The 22004-nt window shown below is 51.6% G+C and overlaps 1 protein-coding gene across 2 annotated transcripts in view; it reads right to left on the bottom strand.

Moving 5' to 3' along the window:
• RASGRF1 (Ras protein specific guanine nucleotide releasing factor 1) overlaps window positions 1–22004 on the bottom strand; it is a 109187-nt gene that overhangs the window by 39318 nt on the left and 47865 nt on the right. For both annotated transcript variants that reach the window (XM_079129371.1, XM_079129370.1), the window contains exons 6-13: window positions 20069–20148; window positions 17852–18045; window positions 17237–17346; window positions 13724–13842; window positions 11466–11626; window positions 7731–7794; window positions 5674–5810; window positions 3354–3436 (exon numbers count right to left, since the gene is read on the bottom strand). In XM_079129371.1, coding sequence (XP_078985497.1) covers window positions 3354–3436; window positions 5674–5810; window positions 7731–7794; window positions 11466–11626; window positions 13724–13842; window positions 17237–17346; window positions 17852–18045; window positions 20069–20148 — 948 coding nt within the window. The remainder of the gene's footprint in view (window positions 1–3353; window positions 3437–5673; window positions 5811–7730; window positions 7795–11465; window positions 11627–13723; window positions 13843–17236; window positions 17347–17851; window positions 18046–20068; window positions 20149–22004) is intronic.

The following is a 22004-nucleotide window of genomic DNA, read 5'->3' on the forward strand; positions in this document are numbered from 1 at the left end:
TGGAAAGTGTACTCAAGCAGGTGGACGGGTAGTATCTGCCTGGGGTTGTGTCCATGATTCCAGACTCGGCTGAAGAGAACTGTGATTCATAGTAATGTCTATCAGGGGCTCTGGATTCAAGATGCCTGGCTCACTGGGCACAGCGGCACACACTGTAATCCCAGTGACTCAGGAGGCTGAGGCAGGAGGATCACTAGTCTCAGCAACTTAGTGAAACCCTAAGCAACTCAGCAAGATCCTGTTGCAAAATAAAAAATAAAAAAAGACTGTGGATATGGCTCAGTGGTTAGGTGTCCCTGGGCTCATTCCCAGGTATGGGGCTGGGGGAGGTGAAGCCTGGCTCACCTGCCATCCGTGCTAGAAAATGTTTTCAGTGTCTGATAGCCATGAACATTTTCTGACTGCAAATCCATCTCTTTTGCTCCTCCAGCCCTTCTTGGTGGGACCTCTGAGAGGTATTCCTGTCTCCCAGGCATCAACGAGAAGCCTTAGCTTGGTGGGAAAGGAGTCTCTCTTTCTCCTTCCCCAGGGAGATGACCTGGCTCAAGATGATCTGTCCTTGAGGGCACATGTTGGAGCAGAGCCCCAGCACCCATAAATCTGTATCAGCTCTTGGGGATGCTGGTGGTTGGCCATGCACGGCCCACCAGCATCCATCCGCTGGAGCAGTAGAGGGAAGCCAGATGCGTTGTGCCAGGGGTAAGCTGGGTGCTCAGGATTCAGGATGCTTTTGTCTTACAGTCTGGGAACGATGCCGGATACTCAAAATGGGGACTGCGCTAGGAATTCAGTGGCTTGTGGGGGACATTTCTAGGGACTGTCCCCAGGTCGATGACTCCCAAGCTGTAGCCTCAGTGCCTTTCTCCAGCCCGGATCTCCCTTCCCATGCTCCCCATTAGAGTGGCCACCAGGGGGAGCCTGACAGCCCTACCACCTGCAGAACAAAACGCAACTCCTTGCCAACAGTGCCGCTATGTGACTCCTGCCCGCCTCCCCTGCCTATCATCTCTCACCACGTAGTGTGGATTGCTGTTATTTAAGAAAGTCCAGTGTCCTCTAAAAAACTGAAAGGAACAAGGAAGGAGAGGAAACTAAAGAACAAACAGCTTGTGGGACATGGTGGACATACATATAAACTAAAGCACACACAGACTGAACAAGGAAAGGATCAGATGGGCACTAAATAGTCACGAGGCACCAAACCGTGTAGCTGCAGGCAGGAGTATGTGCCCCTACACCTGGGACAGAGTAACACGTGCCATGGGCTTCTATCGGTCGAGTCCACTTGATCAAACTTCAGCTCTGTCCTTGCACATCCCACCAGCAGGGAGGGCCAATGTTGGGGGGAGGGGAGCGAGTGGCCTGGGTGTTGTGGGATTCAGGGAGTGAGTCCTCACTTGCACACACTCTCTCCCAACCCTCTATCCCATCCCTTCCCTCTGGCTTCTTGCTATGTGTTTATAATGGATTTGCTAGACCCTATGGTTAAGCATCTTCATTTGGTCTAAGCCTTTCTGTTCCAAGGCCTCTGAGCTAGCTTAGCTGGTAGTGCTGGAGAGCATGATTCATCAAGGTTATGGCTTGTGAGATGCACTGCCCCCGACCCCTGTAGTCCTGTGGAACTACATATCACTCCTCAAACACACTGTGTACTTCCTGCCTCTGCGCTTAGGTTCATGCTGTTCCCTCTTCCCCGAATGCCCTTCCCCTTCTATGATTTAATAAACTCCAACTGGTCTTTTGAGGCCAGCTCTGGTGTCCCCTTCTCTGGGAAGCTGTCTTCAGCTGTGCTGGATGAATCAGTCACTTGTCATCGGGACTGTCCCAGCACCACAGGGGCTGTACCTTATAGCACTCACTCACAGTTTCATAAGACTTTTCTGTGTCTCTTTCACCCACTGAACGGTGACCTCCCCAAGTGCAGAGGTCACACCCACTCACCTCTCTTCCCTGGTGCCTCAGGGAAGGAGGGCATTGTCCAGGGGCTTCTGAGAGTGAGATCAGGCTTGGAGCCTAGGGGTGAATGGGTCCTGGGAGGTGTGATTTTGTTTTAGATATTCCATTCACTTTATCACCATCATAGATCAAAATTTTACTCTTTCTTTCACAAATGAGTTTATTTTGGTTTCATCGGCTCACTTTCACTGTCTCGATTTGCCACTTCAATGTGTGGTTTTTATTTGATCATTGAAACAAATCAAGGAGGGAGGAAGGTAGGTGTGATCATGTCTCACGAAGTGAGAACCACAAGCTCAGAAAGGTTAAGTGACTTGTCCATGGTCACTCACAGAGCCAGGACTGGGGACAGGGCTAATGCCTTCAGGTCTAGCCCTTCTGGCCAGCCTCAGTGCATGTGGCTGTTCAATGATGTAGCCACTAGAGGAAGGAGACCTCATCTACAGTGCAGAGGCTTAGAGGACCTGGTGGACATGGAACTGCCCTGTGGCCGCTGGCTTTGAGTCGGTCGGTCCATCAAGCACTCCCTTCGTCAGATCGGCCCTGTGTTGGTGGAGGTGTGCATGAAGGAGGTGTGGGATTTTGGACACTAAGCACTGTTGTGTACTGTTCTCTAGCACACACGCTTGGAGCAGCAGAGAGACACAGCCCAGGTGGGATCTGGGTCCTGATGTACACGTGGTGAGCTTCAGCAGGCTGGGGACTCAGAGGCTGTGAAGGGCTGGTGGGTTGCAGGGTGGGAACAGGAAGGAGGGTGGGTGTCATGTGCGCAAGTCACTGGAGGAGAACTGTGCCTGGTGCGGGTGAGGGAAGCTGCATACGGAGGCTCAAGGACTATCCAGCAGAATCCCAGGCCCTTTTTCCTGGATGTTGCTCAAACGGGCAGTGTCCCTGGGACCTGCTGTGTGAAACGGTTTTGAAATGTTCTATGTATTCATTTGTAATTAGGAGAAGAAAAATAGTTATTTAAAAAAGAGTGCATAAGGTTTCATTCTTTTTAAAAAAATTTTTTTAGTTGTCGGTGGACTGTTATATTTATTTATTTGTTTATATATATGGTGCTGAGAATCAAGCCCAGTGCTTCACACATGCTAAGCAAGAGCTCTTCCACTGTGCTACGACCCCAGCCCCAAGTTTCATTCTCAATATGTTTAAAACAGCTTAATACAAAAATAATCTCCATGTGCAAAACAAACCTCAACCCAAACTAAGCAAGAGCAAGCATCCCAACAGACGTAACTCAGGACAAACAAGAAAACAAACATCCAAAGTCTCCAAGGATGAAACCCAGCATCTTTCAAGCCCCCGGGACTGGCCCATCCCAGGGTCCTGGCTATCCCCACGTGGTATGCGATCTCTGGGAAACAGCCTGGTGAAAACAGGTTGAGGGCACTTACTTGATCATCTGTGGCACTGTGACCTTGGAATTTTCCTCAAAGGCATTCATCATGAGTCCATTGCATCGGATGTTATCCACACACTGGAAACAGAGGGGACCCCGGGGTCAGAGCCTCAGTCCGTTCCAGGATCCAGGCCCACCAGGAGCTCTGCCATCTTAGGGGATCACACGCCCCAGCTTGATATGGGGTCCTCAAGCTTCAGGGGTTGTCCAGGTAAGGACAGGGTGGAGTTGATGAGAGCCTTCCGTGTATTTAGGCTGGAGGTCAAGTCCCATCTGAATGACCTTGAGAGATTGCCTGACTTTTTTTTTTATCCATTTTATGTGGTGCTAAGGATTGAATCCAGTGCCTCACAAGTGTGAGGCAGGTGCTCTACCACTGAGCCACAATCCCAGCCCTACCCGACCTTCTTGAGTTTTAGTTTTCCTGTCTGTGAAATGGGAACAGTGACTCCTTCCTCACTGCGTAGTTTGCAAAATAGAGACATCTGACACTGATCACTCTGTTGCCCACCTCTGAGGTCCAACATCAAGGACAGAATCAGCTCTATGGTGATCTGGGCTTTCTCTCCTGGGAGGCCTTCACACCCTCTGCAGGAAAGTGCTATGCACTATTCTCTGCCCTCTGCCTACCCAGTACCAGAGCTCTGAAGCTGTGGATGGTTTTCCACACCATGCATCAATACGTGTGGGGTACTTGTAGGAGGTGAGGCAGCAGGGTGACCCATGATTGCACATTTTCCTCAGCCTCCAAAAAATTCAAAATTGAAGTATTGCTTTGAATAAAAAATCAATCACACAAATAAAACTAAGATACATCTCATTTTTCTCTGCCCCAGGACTTCACATTTCTGCCATGACCAGGTTCCTCCTTGGCTCAGGCGCATCACAGAACCTTCTGGAGTGTATGAGTGGGGGTGTATGTCAAGGTCACTGAGAAGTGGCAACCAAAAGGCTGGCGGGGTGTCTCCAAGTCCAGACTCCTGATCAAGGTCAGTTCCCCAAAGGAGCTGTCTTGCACAGGTGCCTCTCTGACATTTGTGTTTCTCAGCCCAACTTCCCCTCTGGTCACTGAGACTCCCCTTAGTGCTGCAGACTCCAGAGGCAGTGGAGGGCCTGGGGAAATGGCCAATGCTGCTCCCAAGGGGAGAGGGGCAGGGGACTCATAACCATTGGCATCTGCGCCATTGCCAGGAAAGCACAGGACCTGTGAGGACCCTCCAGGAGAGAAGCCTGAGCCTTTGACAGTACAGCTCATGGGAGATGGGAAAGAGTTGGGCTTGGGGTTCCCAGTTTTCTCCAGGGCATGCTAGGAGCTTTGAAGACCCACAGGAGAACTGGAAAGAACAGCCCGATGCTATGCATTATCCCACCATACCTTGCTCTTCTGGAACTGTGAGAGGGGCAGGTAGGTCAGAAGGCAGGCTGGGAGTGGGTGGTCAGGGAAGCTGGGCAGCAAGGAGGAAGGAGGGAGCAAGGGAGGGTCTCTTGGTATGGTGAAGATTCTGCCCTTTCAGGGTGCCCAAACCCCTGACCTATAGGAGGTGGCACCTCCTATAGGGTTTTCTCCCTATAGGCAGGAAACACCTCTTCTTATCATCTGCTCTCCTACAACACCCATCCTGCTCTACAGAGAGGACAGCAGGTGTACTGGGAGCTGGCTGCAGGGAGGGGCTACCTGGATGCTTCTGGAGCCTGAATCCCAGTGCTGCGGACAGTCTCTTTCTAGACTCAGAATTCCTGCTCCTTGTACTTCCAATGCCCACAGACCCTCTGGGTCTGCTGATTGTACCCAGGGACGCCTGTGCTTCCTGGTTAATGCTCCAAATAGGGTAAATGACCCTGATGTTTGCAGCAGGCAAAGGCCAAAACTGAATCTTCCTCCTGCATAGCCCATACTGGGTTTAATCTTAGGAGGCTGTCTGTAGGTACCCCAGCTCCTCAGGGCCATGTCTCTCTCTCTCCAAACTCTGTTGCAGCTAACCTCCTTGGCTGGTGGTGCCCAGACTTTTCTGTGCATATCAATGATTTGGGGTGTATGAAACTGTAGATTCCCAGGCCACCCACTATGTCTTGGGGGTGGGGGAAGCAGGGCCCAGGAATTTGAAGTTTTTAAGTCACCTTGCCAGGTGACTCAGATGCAAGGTGTTCCCACTTTGCAGGTGACCCAGAGGACTGTGCAAACAGGATGCACTAGCTGAGCTCAGGTTGGCTGAGGCTGTGGACCCACAATGCAGCTATCCCTCTTTCTACCAGGTTCCCAACCAGGTTAGGCATTTAGAGATCACCTGCTCTCAGGAATAGGGGACACTGCTCACCTGGCTGATGTCACTGGTCCACGCTGCCTTCTCCTGTCTGGATGAGGCCACGAGGATGACTGTGAAGGGCGGGGAATCTTTTGGTTCCACCCCAATCTTAAAATCCAAGTGGTCTACGTCTTGGCCAGATCCTTTGGCTTCCCGTTGCAAAACATGAAATCGGCAGAGTGAATGTGGGCCCCTTTGGAATTTTACTGGTCCCTGTCTTACCCACAAGCGGGGGCTCTGTTTTAGGGGCACCAGGACACTGGCTGCTATTTTCAGATTTTTTTCCCCCTAGACTAGATGTCACCATTTCAAACATGGAAAAATAATGCCCTGGAGTGCAGAAGAGGCTTACAAGAGCCCAGGGACTCTTCTGGATGCAGAGTCTGACTTCTGGAGTTTGCCCTCTGCCCTCATTGTGCCAATGGGGAGAAGAGATTCTGAGGATTTTGCCACGCCCCTCAGCAGGGCTGCTAAACTGGGGCCAGAAGTGTTCTACAGCCTCCTGCTACCCCAAGGTGGTGTGTGGGCCCGCAAGGAACTTGGACGTCTTAAACTTTTATGCACTGGGCTGGTCGTTTAGTTTGGTTTAGAGCTCCCCAGGGCAAAAGTAAATTCTAGGTATTTTTTATTACTGCTCTTCACCTGAAAATGTCCTTGAACTCTTGAAAACTGTTCATTGGAAAGACTAAGGCTGGAGTATGATTCTTTCAATACGGCTACATTAATTGGGAGTGCCCTAAATGGGGTAGAAAGTTGTGGATGTCTGCTTCAGCTCTGGGCTGCTCTGCTGCTCACTGCCGAGTGACCTTGGAGTGCTGTCCCTGGATTGCTGGGATTCAGGAGTCCTCCTGTACAATGGGACTGGGATCCAGGTCCCTTCCAGTTCTGACACTCAAGAGTTTTAGGATCTCTTGCTGAGCACAGGGGGGCTTGGGGAGCTCGATCCGTGTGGTGACTTGGAGAACCATGTTGGCTTCTCTGAGAGGTGGGGTGTCTGTGTTGCAGGTGGGGGATGCCCAGGGACCCTCCCTAGGCCCAGGAAGGAAAACAGCCTCAGGGCCTCACAGTTCCACTGGAGTCCGGCTGTCCTGTGCGCCAGTCACGGCTGACATTAGAGAAGGTAGTGCTGGTCAGAGTGCTCCAGGTAAGTCACACATATTTCCCTTGGGCAGCCACTTAGCTTGGCCCTCAGTGGAGTTGCATGATGTGTCCTGCATGAGGGCAAGTCAAGTGGATGTGGAACAACCACCAAGTCCAAGCCCAAGCCCACGCCATGCTGGACTGGGATGCCGAGGAGGTTCAGACCCAGGCCCTCCTTGAGGAGCCCAGTGGGGGGAAGAGCAAAGAGTGCAAGTCCTGCTGGGGTCCTCCCAGGGCAGGGCATCCACAGTGTCTCTGAGTCTTGGCTGGGGCCAGCAAAGAAGGGAGATGAGGACCAACTTTGGGAGTGGGTTCCTTCTTGTGGGAGTAGAGGCCTTATTAAGGATAAATTCATCCCCCTTCCCCTATCATGTGGAGCCTTCTGCCATTTTATGACACAGCAAGAAGATCCTCACCAGAGGGGGACCTTGATCTTGAACTCTCCAGCCTCCAGAACCATGAGCCAAGTAAGTTTCATGTTTATAAATTTCCCAGCCTATACTACTCTGTTATAGCAACACAAACAGACTAAGACAGCACCCCGTGAAAATCCCACCCCACCCTTTCCACTACTGGACAGAAATGGGGCAGGTGCCTCCCTGGACCCTGTGCTCGCAGCCCTGTGAGCCCTTATGCATGTAGTACATGAGTGTGTTTAAGGGGTGTTTGCTGAGATGATGTGACCCCCAAACTTAACAGTATCAATTGGGTCAAGAAGCCTGGAAGAAACCAAGACGGTGGTTCAAGGTCACCACTGCTGGGCTCCTTGTCTAAAGACCCAGACCCTGGCCCCTCTGCATCCAGGCAAGGGGCTACCACACTTCAGCATCTGCTTTTCCTCCCAACCCAACCAGCTGGGCCGTGACCCTCCTGGGTGAGCGTATGTGTCTGTATGAGCACGCACAGGCACAGGCAACTTGCACACTCACCTTCCTCCTCTGTGCTTTCTGGGTCCTCCAGTAAGGTGCAGTCAATGAGAGATATGACTCCATTCTGAAAAAAAGCAGCAGTTGCCACCTCCAGACCTGGGTGGATGTGCTGGCTCAAGAGTCCTAGCATGTCAGCTTTGGAAGGGGCTTTATAGAGAGCGTCCACAGGTACACATACAGATGGGTATGTGTTATATGCCAAGTGGGAATTTTGTTCTGGAAGTCAAAGGACTTTGTATATTTTTTACTTTTGGCACCCTGGGTTCAATCTCTGGTACCAAATATCTCTCATCTTTTTTAGATTTTTTTGTATTTCATTTAGAGACAGGGTCTCACTGAGTTGCTTGGGGCCTTGCTAAGTTTCTGAGGCTGGCTTTGAACTCGTGATCCTCCTGCCTCAGCCTCCTGAGCAGCTGGGGTTGCAGGTGTGTGCCACCATGCCTGGCCTCAGAAGTCAAAGGACTTTATATATGCAGCCTAATGAAGTGGATGACAGGAGACTGACTCAGAGAGGCCCTCTCTGGATGAAGGCTGAGGTCAGGCTATGGGCAGAGGGACCAGCTCTGCCCTGCTAGGCCACCTCTTGCCCTTGCAGCATCTCTGAGCGTTACCTTATAGTCACATCCACAGGAGTTTGCAACTCCCTATTCTAAGTCAAAGACCCCATGTTACCAGCAGGAAGAGAGGCTGGTAACATTCTTATGGACCCATCGCAGGCCTTGTTCTCATTTTACAGATGAGGAAATGAATTCAGACTTGTCTTGTGCAAGTCACCTGGTCCATTAGCTGGAGGTTTGGGGAACGGATCCCAACCCAACATCCGTTACTCATGTCTAATTTTTAGGAAGACCCACAAAATGCCTCCCATCTTTGAGTGTGTGAGCGCCTTCTGGGTGCGAGAGCCCTTACTATTGAGGGGAAAAGTGACAGAGCCTGTGGTGGTCATAAGCTCCTCCACAGATTGCCACTCCTGCCTTCTGAAGGTGAAGGCTGATGGCCTTCCTCCTGGGTGGGGGCCGGGTTTAGTGATTTGCATCTAACTAAAAGAATAAAGCAGAAGCAATGGTGTGCTGTCTAGAGACTGCAACCTCCTGCTTGCTCTCTGGCTATCACCTGTTTGGGGAGGAACCAACTGTCTTGTGGAGGGAGGTGCACAAGGGGCCTCCAAGGATGCATCATCTCAGAACAGGGTCCCCTGGCCCAGTCAAGCCTTCAGAGCACTGTGGCCCCAGCAGATGTCTTGACTGCAAACCCATGAGGGACCCTGAGCCAAGACCACCTGGGTAAGCCACTCCTGACCGCCTGACCCACAGACCTTCCTGACCTTCAGCTACTCCACTGGGAGTAACTTGTTACACAGCAACAGATAAATAATACAATAACTGACCATAATAGAGACCTGGCATATGGCTGATGGATATCTCAAATGCTTGGGGCAGTGCCCCTCTGCCACTTGGGAGGCAGAGGGGCACTGCAGAGAGTACAGTGGACTTCCAAGCCATGGGATCTGCTTCTTGCTCAGTCCTTTGGTGGTCTTGGGTGGCTCCAGACTTGCTGGGCCTTAACCTTGCCAGTGATGCCATTGTGCTTGGTCATCTCGGAAGCTCTAACATTCTCTTACTTGAGGCCCAAACAATTCTTATGGTAGTTTTAAGTCTTGCAGATTTTCGATCTCCTCCCTTCAGAAAGGACTTAAGGTGTTCTATTTCCACCTGCATTATTTAAAGAGAGGTGACTTCAATTTCACCTCTTAGCTTTGGGAGGCCATATGGCCTATGTGACTAAAAGCATAGAATTTGCAGTAGGACTGCCTGGGTTCAAATCCCCGTTCTGCCACAGGCTGGCTTCTGTCTCACTTCCTTTGTAGGTTGGGGAAAGTAAGTGTCTGCTTCAGCAGGCCTCTTCTAGGAGTTAAATACACATAAGGATTTGGGGTAGTGCCTGGCCCGCACTAATCATTATGCAAGAGCCTGCTATTATTATTATTACTATTATTACAAGTTCATTATTATACAATTGAGTGACAATGGCTGTTACCTATTGAGTATTTATTGTGTACCAGGCATTGGGATTCCTTCACTTAATCCTCATGGCATTCTTGGGAAGTAGGTACTTCCACACTCATGCAGATAAAGAAACCGAGGCTTGGTGAAGTCATGTGATTTGCCTGAGGTCCCACTAGTACAAGGCAGTGCTGGGACTGAGCAGTACTTTGATTCTATGTTCTTTGTCAGTATGCTAACATTCCTAAACTATAAACAAATAAAACAAAAACTCCTAAATAAAATAAAATTAACCAATGTAAAAGCATGTGCTTTCAGACTTTCTGAGCAGGAAGCTGCCTCAAGGTCTCCAGTGTAACCTGTGCTTGCTGGGGAACAGACCGCTGGCCTGGACAGAGATCTTTGATCTAGAAGCTCCAGAGCTAATAAATAATGAACGCTTTCCTTGATACACAATTTGGTTGGAACTGCAGTATTCAATATTGTAAATTAATTTCCCCTTGTGCAGCCAACCAACTAATTTGTTGACATGTTAACAGAAGCAGTTTATTCCCTGAAGCCCAGGCCTGCTCTAATAGCTCGACAGGAGGTTACGGGCCAGGAACCGAGGGTCCGGAAGAACAGTTTCCCCAATGCTCTGACTTAATTAAAGGCACCTTCTGGCCCTTTCCAGGCCACAGCAGGTTCAGATTTGAAATCCAAGCTGCTTCCATGGGGATGGATATGGTGTTGGGAGAGACGGCAGCTTCACAGAAACTTGTGCTTCATAATTGAGCAAATAAATTTGTGGACACCATTGGCTCACTCACTGCTAAGTCCTCTGCACAATGCCTCTGTGAGGACAGTTGTCCCTGTTCCACAAAGTGCAGACTTTTCCAGGGTCACACCTGTGACAAAACTGGGGGCCAGCTCCTGAATTTGAGTTTGGAACAACAGGTCGAGCATGAACCACTTTGGGGAGCAAAAGATTCCGCCCAAGCCACAGGCCTTACAGCAGAGGTGGTGTTTGAACAAGCCTTGAATAACATGAGGAGATCAGCCAGGGGAGAAAGAAGGTCATATATCTGGGTGGACAGCAGGAGCAAAGGCCCTGGGGTCTATGAGGAAGTAGGAGGGATCTGAGATGCTTCTTCCCTTGCACATTTAGGGACAGACTAGGAGTTTGGCATGTGCTGTGAGATTCTGTGAAGTCCTGTGGGAGTGTGGTCAGCAGCCTCCAAGGGCCACCAGGGCAGTGTTCCTGTGATGGAGGTGAGGGTGGTTCAGAAGGGCACTTGGGACAGTCTGTTTGAGCAACTTTCGGTTAGAGATGAAAGACTCTGGGTGTTGCTCTGACCCTCAGTCAGAGGTGGTCCTCCACACACACACACACACCACATACACACAAATACGCAGGTACATTCACACAAATACACACACACACACACACACACACACACACACACACACACCACAAATACATACACACATACAAATATAGATACCCCTGGCTCCTCTGTAGGAGAGTCTCTGGGGGCTTCCATACTCAACTTCCCATTTCCCATGTTTCTTTTGGTGGAAAATCTGTGTTCTGCTCATTCCAACCCTCAGGTAAGCCGGGCCCTGTGTGCATGCTCTTGTACTCACAGGTCTCTGACACCATCTGGGTCCCCGTCAGGGTCAGTCACAACCCTGTGGTCAGGGCGGAGCCTGCCATGACTGGGGGACCCCCCACCCCGGTGGCATCTCTTACCTTGGTCAGGTGAAGTTTCCCTCCAGAACCTCGGGTACAGATAATGAGATGCTTCGAGAACAGGAAGCACTGTCGCTCGCCCTCTTTCTTTAGGGACAGAGACCCCAGGCGTCCCCGGGTGATCTTGCCCTTTTCCGACATGGGCACCTGGATGAGGGAACCTGTGGATGGAGGAGAAACGCTGAGCCCATCTCCCAGGATGACTGTGAGCCTCTGGCCCTGTTTGGAAGGCTGAGGTGTCAGTGGCAGCAGCAGTGGGACAGGGCCATCCTAGTTCCTGATAGCAAATGCCTGGGGGGTTCTCCTCCCAGCCCCTCCCCAGAGCCTGGTGTGTGCTGGGGTGGGCGCGTGATCACAGAAACTATGCAGTGTCCCTTGAACTCCCAGTCAGGGCCAGGGCCTTGGCAGCAAAGGAACACTAGAGGGCACAGCCCATGAGGTGAGACTGAAGGGCTGAGGGTGGCAGGGGCTGGACAAGTGGGGAGCTGGCTGTGGCCCCAGGGGTTAGCAGGTTCCATGCACACCTGCAGCTCCCCGCAGCCACGGCAGACATCACCCATCAGTCAATCATAGCATTAGCTGCAGAGCCCAGACTGAGCCTTATAGGCCCCACGTTGTGCACTAGGAAGCCATTACTGGGCAGAGCAGGTGACTGGGAAGAGATCCATTTGCTGTCCCCGCTCTGGTCCCACCTCTGTGGGCCTCCCTCCCCACCAGCCTTGGGATTCAGGCACTCAAGGCCCCCTGGCCGGGTCTGCCCAGGGTGTGCTTCCTAGCTCCTCTCTCGTCATTGTCTCCCACCTCTGTGACAAACTTTGTTCTAGGTCACATTGTCCAAAATGCCACCCTTGGCCTGGAAAGCCTTCACTCCATCTTGACCTTGAACTCTGTCTTGTTCTTCAGGCTCTGCCCATGCTGCTGCCTGGGCCGACTCTCCCCAGCTGTGCTTTGCTGAGTTCGGCCTCCTGCCTCTGGGATGTCCATCTGGGATGCTTCCCTGCATCTGTCTCTTCCTGACTCTGCACAGGGGCTTCTGGAAGCAGGGGCTGGCTCATTCTCTGTGCAGCCCTGGAGCCCCCCGGAGGCCTGGCCTGGACAGGGCAGGTGTCACTGCTGGCTACATGACTCACACATGGGAAAGGGGTGCCGGCTCCCCCGTCCTGTCTGCAAGTCCCTCCCCACAGTGTGTGTGTGTGTGTGTGTGTGTGTGTGTGTGTGTGTGTATGTGTGTGGCTTTGGCTCAGGTGATGGAGCCAATTCTTGGTGGGTGAGGGCACGGCCCACTCCAGGAGGGGTCACATTTTGGGTCAGTTCCAAGCCAAGCCCTTTCTGGGGTTCCTTCAGAGAGGCCTACAGACACCACGGGGGACGTTTCTTGCATAGAAAGCACCCAGCACAGGTCAGGGAGGCCAGGAGACGGGCAAGTTTGACTCTGGGCTCAGCATGTCACAGGGTGAGCCTCGGGAGGGGCAAAGGGGCCACAATGGGTCCAGGGAGCAAAACTCCAAGGACACCAGACCCTTTCCAAGGACAGTGGAGCCAGAGGCAGTTGCATGGGGCCAGCGGGAGGCTCTGGAAATTTTTCACAGTCAGAGCCCTTGGGCTGGGTGGATAGGACTCAGGTCCATCTGGAGGCAGCGGTCACCTCTGGAGTGTACAAGCTGGAGCTGAGTCTCCCACAGAACATAGAAGTTGAATGAGATGACCTTCAAATGTCTTGCAGCTCTGACGTTCCTGAGCTAGAAGTCAGAACGCTGAGCCAAGGCAAGTTTCCAGGGTTCGGAAGTAGACTGGGGTGGGCCTGAAGGCAGGGAAGCCCTTCTACCAGGAGATCCACTGTGGATATGGCCTTCCCCATACACAGAGGTTGGTAAGGAAAGGACAGGGCGGACCTAGCACCCACCTCCTCTGGGAACTGAGAATGCTCGTGACTCAAGGGTGAATCAGTATCTGTCCTCATCCCCTGTCTCATACTTTCTCCCCCCAAAGACATGTCAGTGTTTACAACAGAAACAAGGCCTTCTGGGTGGACTCATGTTTACATCTGGAGAGAAGGAAACTGTGGAAACCAATCATCTCTGCCCCTGCAGGTACAGATTCCATCATCTGCATATAGCAGCCCCGAGAGACTCCACAATCACATGGGTAGATTTAGGCACAGGCAGCCAAACCAAGTGGCGGTGTCCTCAAGTGTCACCTCCTTCCAATGGTGGGACCAACTGGGGGTAGAGTGGGGAGTTGGGGTGCAGACACCATACCTTGTCTCACGAAGGTCTGGCTGGTGTCCAGGAGGATCTCGCAGCCTTCGATGATCATGCGCTCAATAGCCAGGTTTTTCCGGATGTTCTCTGTCTCACTTACTTCGTCATGCATTATTCTGTGACAACAGGGGTGACAGGGTCAGAGGAGGGCTACCCCTACTCCCAGGGAGGAGAGAATGCCAGGTCTCTGGCCAGACGTAAGAAGAAAGGCCAGCAGCTGGGATTCTCAGGGGGCCTCTAGGCATGAAGGGGAAGCAGTGTGCATCTGCTGAGCACCCACTGTGTGCCAGGCACCTTATAGATGCCATCTCATCCTTCTGAGCCAGGGGTTCTTATTTCAGAAAAAAGGAAATGAAAGTGAGCAGCTAGGAAGCAGGCCTGCCAGATTTCAAAGTCTGAGCCATGTAGACCAGAGACAGCAGGCCCAGCCCCAAAACCAGGAGGGAGTGGGAATAAAGGGGACATCATTTGTTCATTATCTTGCCCTTCATCAGTTATTCTTCTTACTCTCATTCACAGAACAAATAAAGCTCATTCGTGTCTCAGGGCCTTTGCATTTACAGCCCCCCCCCCCATATTCTCTGCATATTTTTTTTCTTTTTAATTTTATTTCATTTTCTCCCCTGGATTGAACCCATGAGTGCTCTACCTCTGAGCTACATCCCCAGCCCTTTTTGAGACAGGGTCTTGCTAGGTTGCTGAGGTTGGTCTCAAACTTGCAATCCTTCTGACTCAGCCGCTGGACTTGGTGGGATTATGTACCACCACACCTGGCTCTCCTGATTTTTATATGGTTGTCTCTTTAATGTTGCTCAAATTCTGGAATGGCTATTTTTCTGTAGTGCCTGGTAACCCAGCTGGCTCAGTGAGAGACTGGTTCCAGCTTGCTTCCAAGGGCTCTGGCCTTTCTGGGAAGGAATATGAACCACTTTCATTTGACCCTGTTCTAACTCCTGCAACACACATAATTTCCAGTAGATGGCGCCATTTAACTGCTTTTTTTAAAACAGCATTGGCGGGAAAAGGTGGGTGTTTGCGGACAATATTGCTTTGCCTTATTCCCAGGATTCTTAGGAAAGTAGTGAGTAATTTGTGTGTGTATGTGTGTGTGCATATGTGTGTGTGTGTGTGTGTGTGTGTGTGTGTGTGTGTGTGTGTGTGTGTGTGTAGGGGGACTCTGGAAAAGTATTCTACTTAGGCTAAGAAGAGCACAAAGTCTTTTGTCTGCAGTTGACTGAAATCCTATAATATTAAGACAACCCAGGGGCAGGTTAATAAGTGTGGCTTATGGAGTTCTCGTGAAGAGGTCATCTGGGTTAAACCTCACAACGATGAAAGATGACAGTCCTTGAGTGGGATCGGTGATGCACCGAATCAGCATGACCTTGAGCAAATTGCTCAAGCCCTCTGATCCTTAGTGACCTCAACTATAGGATGCTGGGGTGAAGATGGAAGAGAGAGTATTTCAGGGACCAGCCCTGAGCCACTTGGTGGGTGCTGCAGGCAAGGGCAGTGGTCACTGTCTCTGTTACCACCAGCGGAAAATAAATATCAGTTATTTTTTTTTCCTGGCTTAGGACTTGCAAATCAGGCATAAACTCACTCCATGGTTTATCAGACTGGGGCATCAAATGGGGTCTCTTCTTCAGGACCTTCAGTTCCCTCCTAGACATGGACTCCATTTTGAGAGGAGCCAGTGGTAATGAGATCTCTCGGGGCAGGTAGGGATTTTGCTGGGACAGCTGTATTTGGTAAAACTTAAAGGGGAGATTCCAAAATAGCAAAACTCAATTTTCCTGTAGTGTAAACTGTAGCTGGTGAGGGTAAGTGCTGCCCCAGGCTGGGATTTATGCTGGTGACCCTGGGTCCTGGATGTGCATAGCGAGAGAGTTGGGGGGGGCTCCTGGGGAACTGGAAGTGATGCCTTGGGATATTAGTCAGGATATAGGGGTTCAGGATAGAAGGAAGAATGAAGGCCCAGTCCCTAGAGGGGATCAGTGTTTCTGAGCATGGCTGGGAAGGGGGTTGGCCATCTGCTGGCTTCCGGCTGGTCAGGGAGCTTTCCTTAGTGTACTATGGGGGGCAGGGAGAGGATGATGAAAGGGCTATTGTCATGGTGATATGAAAACACTCGTATGTCAGTAGGGCTGGATTCTGGGTTAGGCATAGGTGGAGGAAAGCAAGCAGGGCACTGTCCTTTCGTCCTTTCCGCCAATGGTTTTGTTCCTCTGCAGGTACACCCCGATGACATCCTGGCCCTGATTCTCCACCCCGAGTCTGGAACTCAGCTGGGTCTTGGAAAGATCAGGGTGAAGCCTGCACCTGGTCCAGACTGGTCCTCTCTCTACCCAGCTGGGAGCCTTGGTTTGATTGGTGCTTGGCCCCCTGCTGAACTCAGGAAGCTGTCGGAGGACTGAGGGACCCACCCACTGCAGACCAACCTCCTTTGCAGCCTCTGCCAGCCCGCATCTGACCGCAAGGCCCGTTCTCATGTCTTGGCTTCCACCAGTGGAGACCTTGGGGAGCCCTGGGACTCAGCCTTTGGTTCTCATGCTTTTCTCCCTAAGCTCACTCAGTCGGCCATCTTACCAGTACTGTGACTTTAAATCCCATCTCTAAGCTGATGACTGACAATTTCTCTTGCTTTCAACCCCAGTCGCAAATACCCCTCCCCCTTACCATCTGCATGTGGACATCACATCAGCATCTCAAGTTCAAGGTGTTCTCCAAGGAGGCTCCTGAACCCCCCGCCCCTTCAAGTCTGCCCGTCCTGCAGTTTCCTCCATCTCAATGAATAGCAACCCTACCTCTGGATGCTCATCCTAAGTTCTGGAATCACCCTTGACTCCAATCTTTCACTGACCTCTCCCTGCCTAATTAAGAAATCCTTGGTTCCATTTTCAGGCTACATCCAGAATTTGACTCCACCCAGCCTCCATGGCCACCACCTGGTGCAGGGTGTCATCACCTGCTGCCTGAAGTCTTGCAGAGCCTCCCTCTGGTCCTTCTGCTCCTCCTCTTGAAGACGAAGATCCCTTTGGGACTTCAGGGGCTGAGAGGGGGCCAGGTGAGGGACTCTGAATGGAGGACCAGGACCTCTGGAATTGGACAAGCCATGGGCTTATCCACCACTGTCACCACCTGTGGTTGACTGGGGCCTTGGGCAATGAATGCCTGTCACCCAGGACTCCCTCTGGGGCTCCTGCCACCACAGGATTTGAAGTGCTGATGAAGAAGAAGAAATGGGCAGAGTCTCTGGGCAGCTCCTTCTTCTGGGAGATGAGCCCAACGGAGTGCCCAGGGCCCTTCCTCAGACCCCACCTGTGCCAGGGACAGAGCCCCACTTGTGCCATCCCCACCTAGTGACCACCTAAGTTTGAGCTGCTGACCCCAAAGGACACTCCAAGCGACTCAGTTTGGAGGTGTCCTCCCTCACATCCCGACCTGAGGCCTGAGGGTCCACCTCAGCAGCGCCCCGCCCACTGTCAGGTGCCTATGGCAGGGGCTCACCTGGACAGCTCCTCCAGTTTGGACTTGGCATAATCCAGGCTGTTGCGCTCCACGTGTTCATGCGGTGTGTGGGCCAGGAGCTCGTGCAGCGTCAGGATGTACCTGGGGATCTGCGGGCATCAGGGGAGAGGACAGGGGACGGGAGGTAGCCGGGGGTGGAGCAGAAGAGCGGTGGGGCAGGCAGCAAGACACAGTGATGAAGCAAGAGAGAGACAGAGGTGGAAAGCAAGAGACGGACAGGGATGAAAAGCGAGAGAGGCAAAAACAGTCCTTTCAGTGCAGGGCGCTCCCACAAGCTGACCACAGATGCGCTCTGACCCCAAGGCGCCTCTGCGGCCTGGTCTGGGCTGCGATCTGGCAGAAGGCAAGACCTGGGCGATAGGCTGGGGAGCCAGGTGGGAAGGGCCCCTCATGGCTGTCTCCGGGGGCTGCCCCCTCACTGCCCGAGTGGACAAGCTTGCTCTCACTGCCAGGGTTGGGGGTGGCCCTACTCCATCCTCCAGCCAGGGCGGGGATGTGTGCCGAGAACTCTCTCAGCTGCAGCCTTCCCAGTGTGGCTCCCAACGCCTCCTGCTTCCCCCAGGGCGCCCCTCGACAGCAGGCCTGGGCAGTCACCTGGAACATGGGGTAGGTGAGGAAGGTCTCCAGGGTCCTCTCCTCGCAGTCGGGCTTGGCCTCGTAGTGCTTCAGCAGCTTGTCGAAGTCGCGGTTCTGCTTGCAGTGGGCCAGGATCTGGAGGCTGTACTGGTGGTTGCGCACAAACTCTTGGTAGATGTTGAGCATGGGCAGCAGGATATCGAACAGGTCAGCTGGAAGGAGGGCGGGGGTCAGGGGGTGACCGAGGGCACCTTTCGGGGGCCTATCCTGAAGGCCCTTGGCCCACCCATGCCCTCCAGAGGTCGGGGCCAGGGTTAAATCCACACTACAGAGAGATCCTTGCCCTTGGGGGTGACTCATCCCTCTGCCCTCCTCAGGACCAGAGAGGTGGGATCGCTCTGGGATCACGTTAGAGTCACATGTTTAGAGACATGGCTGTCTATGTGACACCTGTGACTGGGGGGGGGGGGGAGTCAGAGAGGGCAGGGCTAGGCCTGCTGTCAGGTGTGGCCTGCACCCCGCTTCAGAACCCAGGTGTTCAACCCCCGTGACCAGGAGTGCTGGTGGCTGGGTTCTCCTCTGAGAATCGCTTTCAGCCGAAGGAAGCTGCCTTGCCCAGGTCCTGTGCCATCCCACGATCCAGGAAGGGGTGATACCTCTGCATGGCGGCCTGGCTCCTCTCTCTGCCCGTCTCACATCCTCACTCACCCACCCCTGTCATTGCTGCGGGTGCTCCCAAGAGCCCTTCCTGGGAACCCTGCGGCCTCTGACAGAGCGAACCATTGAAGTCACGGGTGAGTCGGAACTGGCCTGGAGCTGGGTCTCCTGACTTCCCCATTCCACACCTCTTCCCTGGGTCTCTGCTCCTCCATCTGTCAGGCCTCTGTCCTAGGACCTCCCAGGGTCAATGGGTGGGGTCCCTTCTGGTCCATTCTACCTTGGGTATAGACCTTGCCCTGCTAGACCCCAAGTACCAACCAGCCTCCTTAAACCTGCCCTCCCAGATTTGCCGGGATGGGCTGGAGCCGTGTGGAATTCCCCTATGAACTGGGTGTCCTACCATGGGATCTACGGGACAGCTCCCGGAGCAGGCGCCTCACTGCCTGGGAGTGTCTGCTGCCATGTGACTGTAGGAGAGGCAGGCCCTGTCCTTCCTGAGATGCTTCCCATTTGGAACCCAGGGAAAAGCAGGGGTGTTTGCTTTTGAGAAACACAAAAGGAGTGCCTGCTGCCCCAGAGGCCTCCTGACGGAGGCTTGGAAAGCGGCGTCTGGTCTGTGGCAGTGACCTGCACAACCTTAGTTGACCTGTCCCTTCCCTGAGCTGGTTTCCTGTCTCCAGAGTGGAGATGCCTTCAACACTCACCTTTACCTACCAAATTGGGGAAATGTAAAAAAAAAAAAAAAATTAAAAAGATAATGCCTGGTGGGGTCCAGGACCTGCTGTCCCTCACTCCAGGTACCCAGGCAATGCAGTCTTCTTGGACTGCAAGTAGACACAGGGTCGAAGCCGGAGCCTTTAACATATTTATACCTTTCATTTCAGTGATTCTACTTCTGGAAACCTATTCCAAGGAAATGGCCTCTAAGATAGAGAAAACTTCATGTTCAGGGACAATTATGTCTGAAAATAACAATTTGGAACAACTCTAAAAGCCAACGACAAGAGCCAGGTGCAGGGGATGATGGTCACATTCAGGGGACCATTATATGGCCATCAAAAATCTTTTGGCATGAGAAAGCTCTTCTGTTACAATGTTAAGCAAAAAAAAAAAAAAAAAAAAAAAAAAGGAAAAAGAAAATATAAAACAACCCTGTAAGAGTCATACTCTATAATTCATCATGTATGTTTGCAATTATGTAAAATGGGGGAAAAAAACCCTTAAGATTTATGCACAGAAGAAAAACACGGGAGTGTTTATAGTGGTTATCTTTGGGAAGCAGACTTATGGGTGATATTTTTAAGCTTTTTCTACTTTTATGGGTTTTTCAAATGTTCTCAAATGGGTATGTGTACATTCTTTTTAAAAAAAGGGAAAAGTATATTACTAAAAATATATTACTTCCTCCTAGAAATCTGGCTTTTGACAACTTGTCTTTCTTCTTCCACCACCGAGGGCGTCTGGGTTTGCTGGGAGACACTCTGTGACACTCTGTAAGGACAGAGCTGCCCCCACCTCGATGGGAGGCACCAGGAGGGGGATTGGCTGGGGCATCTTTGAGGGCCGGCCACTCACCCAGGACCAGCGTGGGCCAGCTGGAGATGCGGGCCTTCAGGCCTTGGTAGAAGATCTGATGCAGAAACATGATGGTTTCACTGAAAGAGAAAGCACAGCGTGAGCCCTCAGAGCTCCTGCTGGTCCCAGCCATGTGGCACTCTGCAGTGACACTTTTCTCAAATGAGACTTTCTGTGAGAACTCCATCAGCTGGATGGACCTTACAGAATGGGAGGCCCAGTGCCAAATGAACTCAGGGTCCTTGTGAAAAAAGGACTAAGCACCTCAAGATGGAACTGCAGAGCGTTCAGCCAAGCAGAGGGTCACCCACCTGCAAAGCTGGTGGAGGTGGGGGCTGCTCTGGCCATGGCCTCTGAGTCTCCTCAGACCCCCACCTGCTGGGTGCCTCCTGGGATATTTGGAGGGACCCAGGGCTCCACAGTGTAGTGGACCCTGATGATGTGAAGATTCAGGGCGTGGGACCCACACAGGGCTCAGACCTGTCAGTCACGCGACCCTGAGTGAGGTGCTTCCTGTCTCTGAAACCCAGGTCCTTCTGGGTAAAACATGAAGGTGAAATGAAGAAGCTCCTGCAAATGACGGGGGGATGGGAGTGCCAGCATCGTAGGTGCTGGGCAAACGCTGGCCCCTTTTTGGAAATTGAAGTCAGAGAAGCCAAAAGACCCTGCTTGGGTACCACACAGTGTGCCCTGGGCATAGGGTGTTCCTATTGGCAACTCAGCCCTGGTGGGGAACAGCCCCTGAGCCCGTCCCTGGATGCTGTCCTGTCTCCCAGCAGTCTGTGCTCTGACAGCAACCGGCATCCCCAGGTCTCCTCGTCTCAGCATAAGAGCAGGCAGGGAGGTGCTGACAGAGCTGAGGCCCCGAGCTGCAGAGAGGTGGAGGAGGCTGCACAGAGGGGCCCTGGGGGTTAGAGGCTCGTGACCCAGAGGGCTTGAAATGTCCTGTGCGACCTGCTCTGTAGAGAGACTGAGTGGGGTGGGAAAGAAGGGGCCAGGAAGAGAGAGAGAAATAGAACAAACAAGAACACAACATCTCTAGGCTGAAGGGCAAAGCTAGGAACTCCACGTATTCTAGAGAATGTACAGAAGGAAAGGAAAACTTACAAGACCGTCCCCCCCCTTTTAAAACTAAGTAGAGAACACTTTTCAAGTTCTCATTTCAAAGGGTGAACTTATCATTATTGTGACTTGTCTGTCATCTCCCTAAGGTTCTAAGAAAAAAGGGTCCCTTTAGGGACAGTAATACTCAGCAAGGTTACTTTCCCTCTGGGGTGGGCCTCAAACTGGACTGTTGAATGGACAAACTTGTACCAATTTTAAGATTTTTTTTTGACCACCTGTGAAAACCTTTCAAGATCAAGACACTCAGTCAGGGATGCAGGAGAGTGTAGAGGGAACAAAATGAAGAGCATCTTCCACAATAAACAAAAGTTAAAAGAATTTACAAATAGAAAGCCTGCACTACAAAACATTCTCAGCAAAATATTTTGTGAGGAGGAAGTGAAAAGCAATACAAGTCAGCAAAGGGAGGAAAAGCCAATCAAAGGAGAAACCAAGTCAGGTTAAAAACTAAAAATAAGCCAAAATGACCAGGAATACAAATCATATCACAACAATAATCCTGAATATTAATGGCCTAAACTCAATAATCAAAAGACACAGACTGGCAGATTGGATTAAAAAGAAAGACCCAATAATATGCTACCTTCAAGAGACTCACCTTATAGAAAAAGACATCCACAGACTAAAGGTGAAAGGTTGGGGAAAAACATACCATGCGCATGGACTCAGTAAAAAAGCAGGGGTTTCCATCCTTATATCAGATAAAGTGGACTTTAAACCTAAGTTAGTCAGAAGGGATAAAGAAGGACATTTTAGACTGCTTAAGGGAAGCATAAATCAGCAAGACATAACCATCATAAATATTTACGCC

Source organism: Sciurus vulgaris (assembly GCF_902686455.1).
Source record: "Sciurus vulgaris genome assembly, chromosome: 2".
Classification (NCBI taxonomy): domain Eukaryota; kingdom Metazoa; phylum Chordata; class Mammalia; order Rodentia; family Sciuridae; genus Sciurus; species Sciurus vulgaris.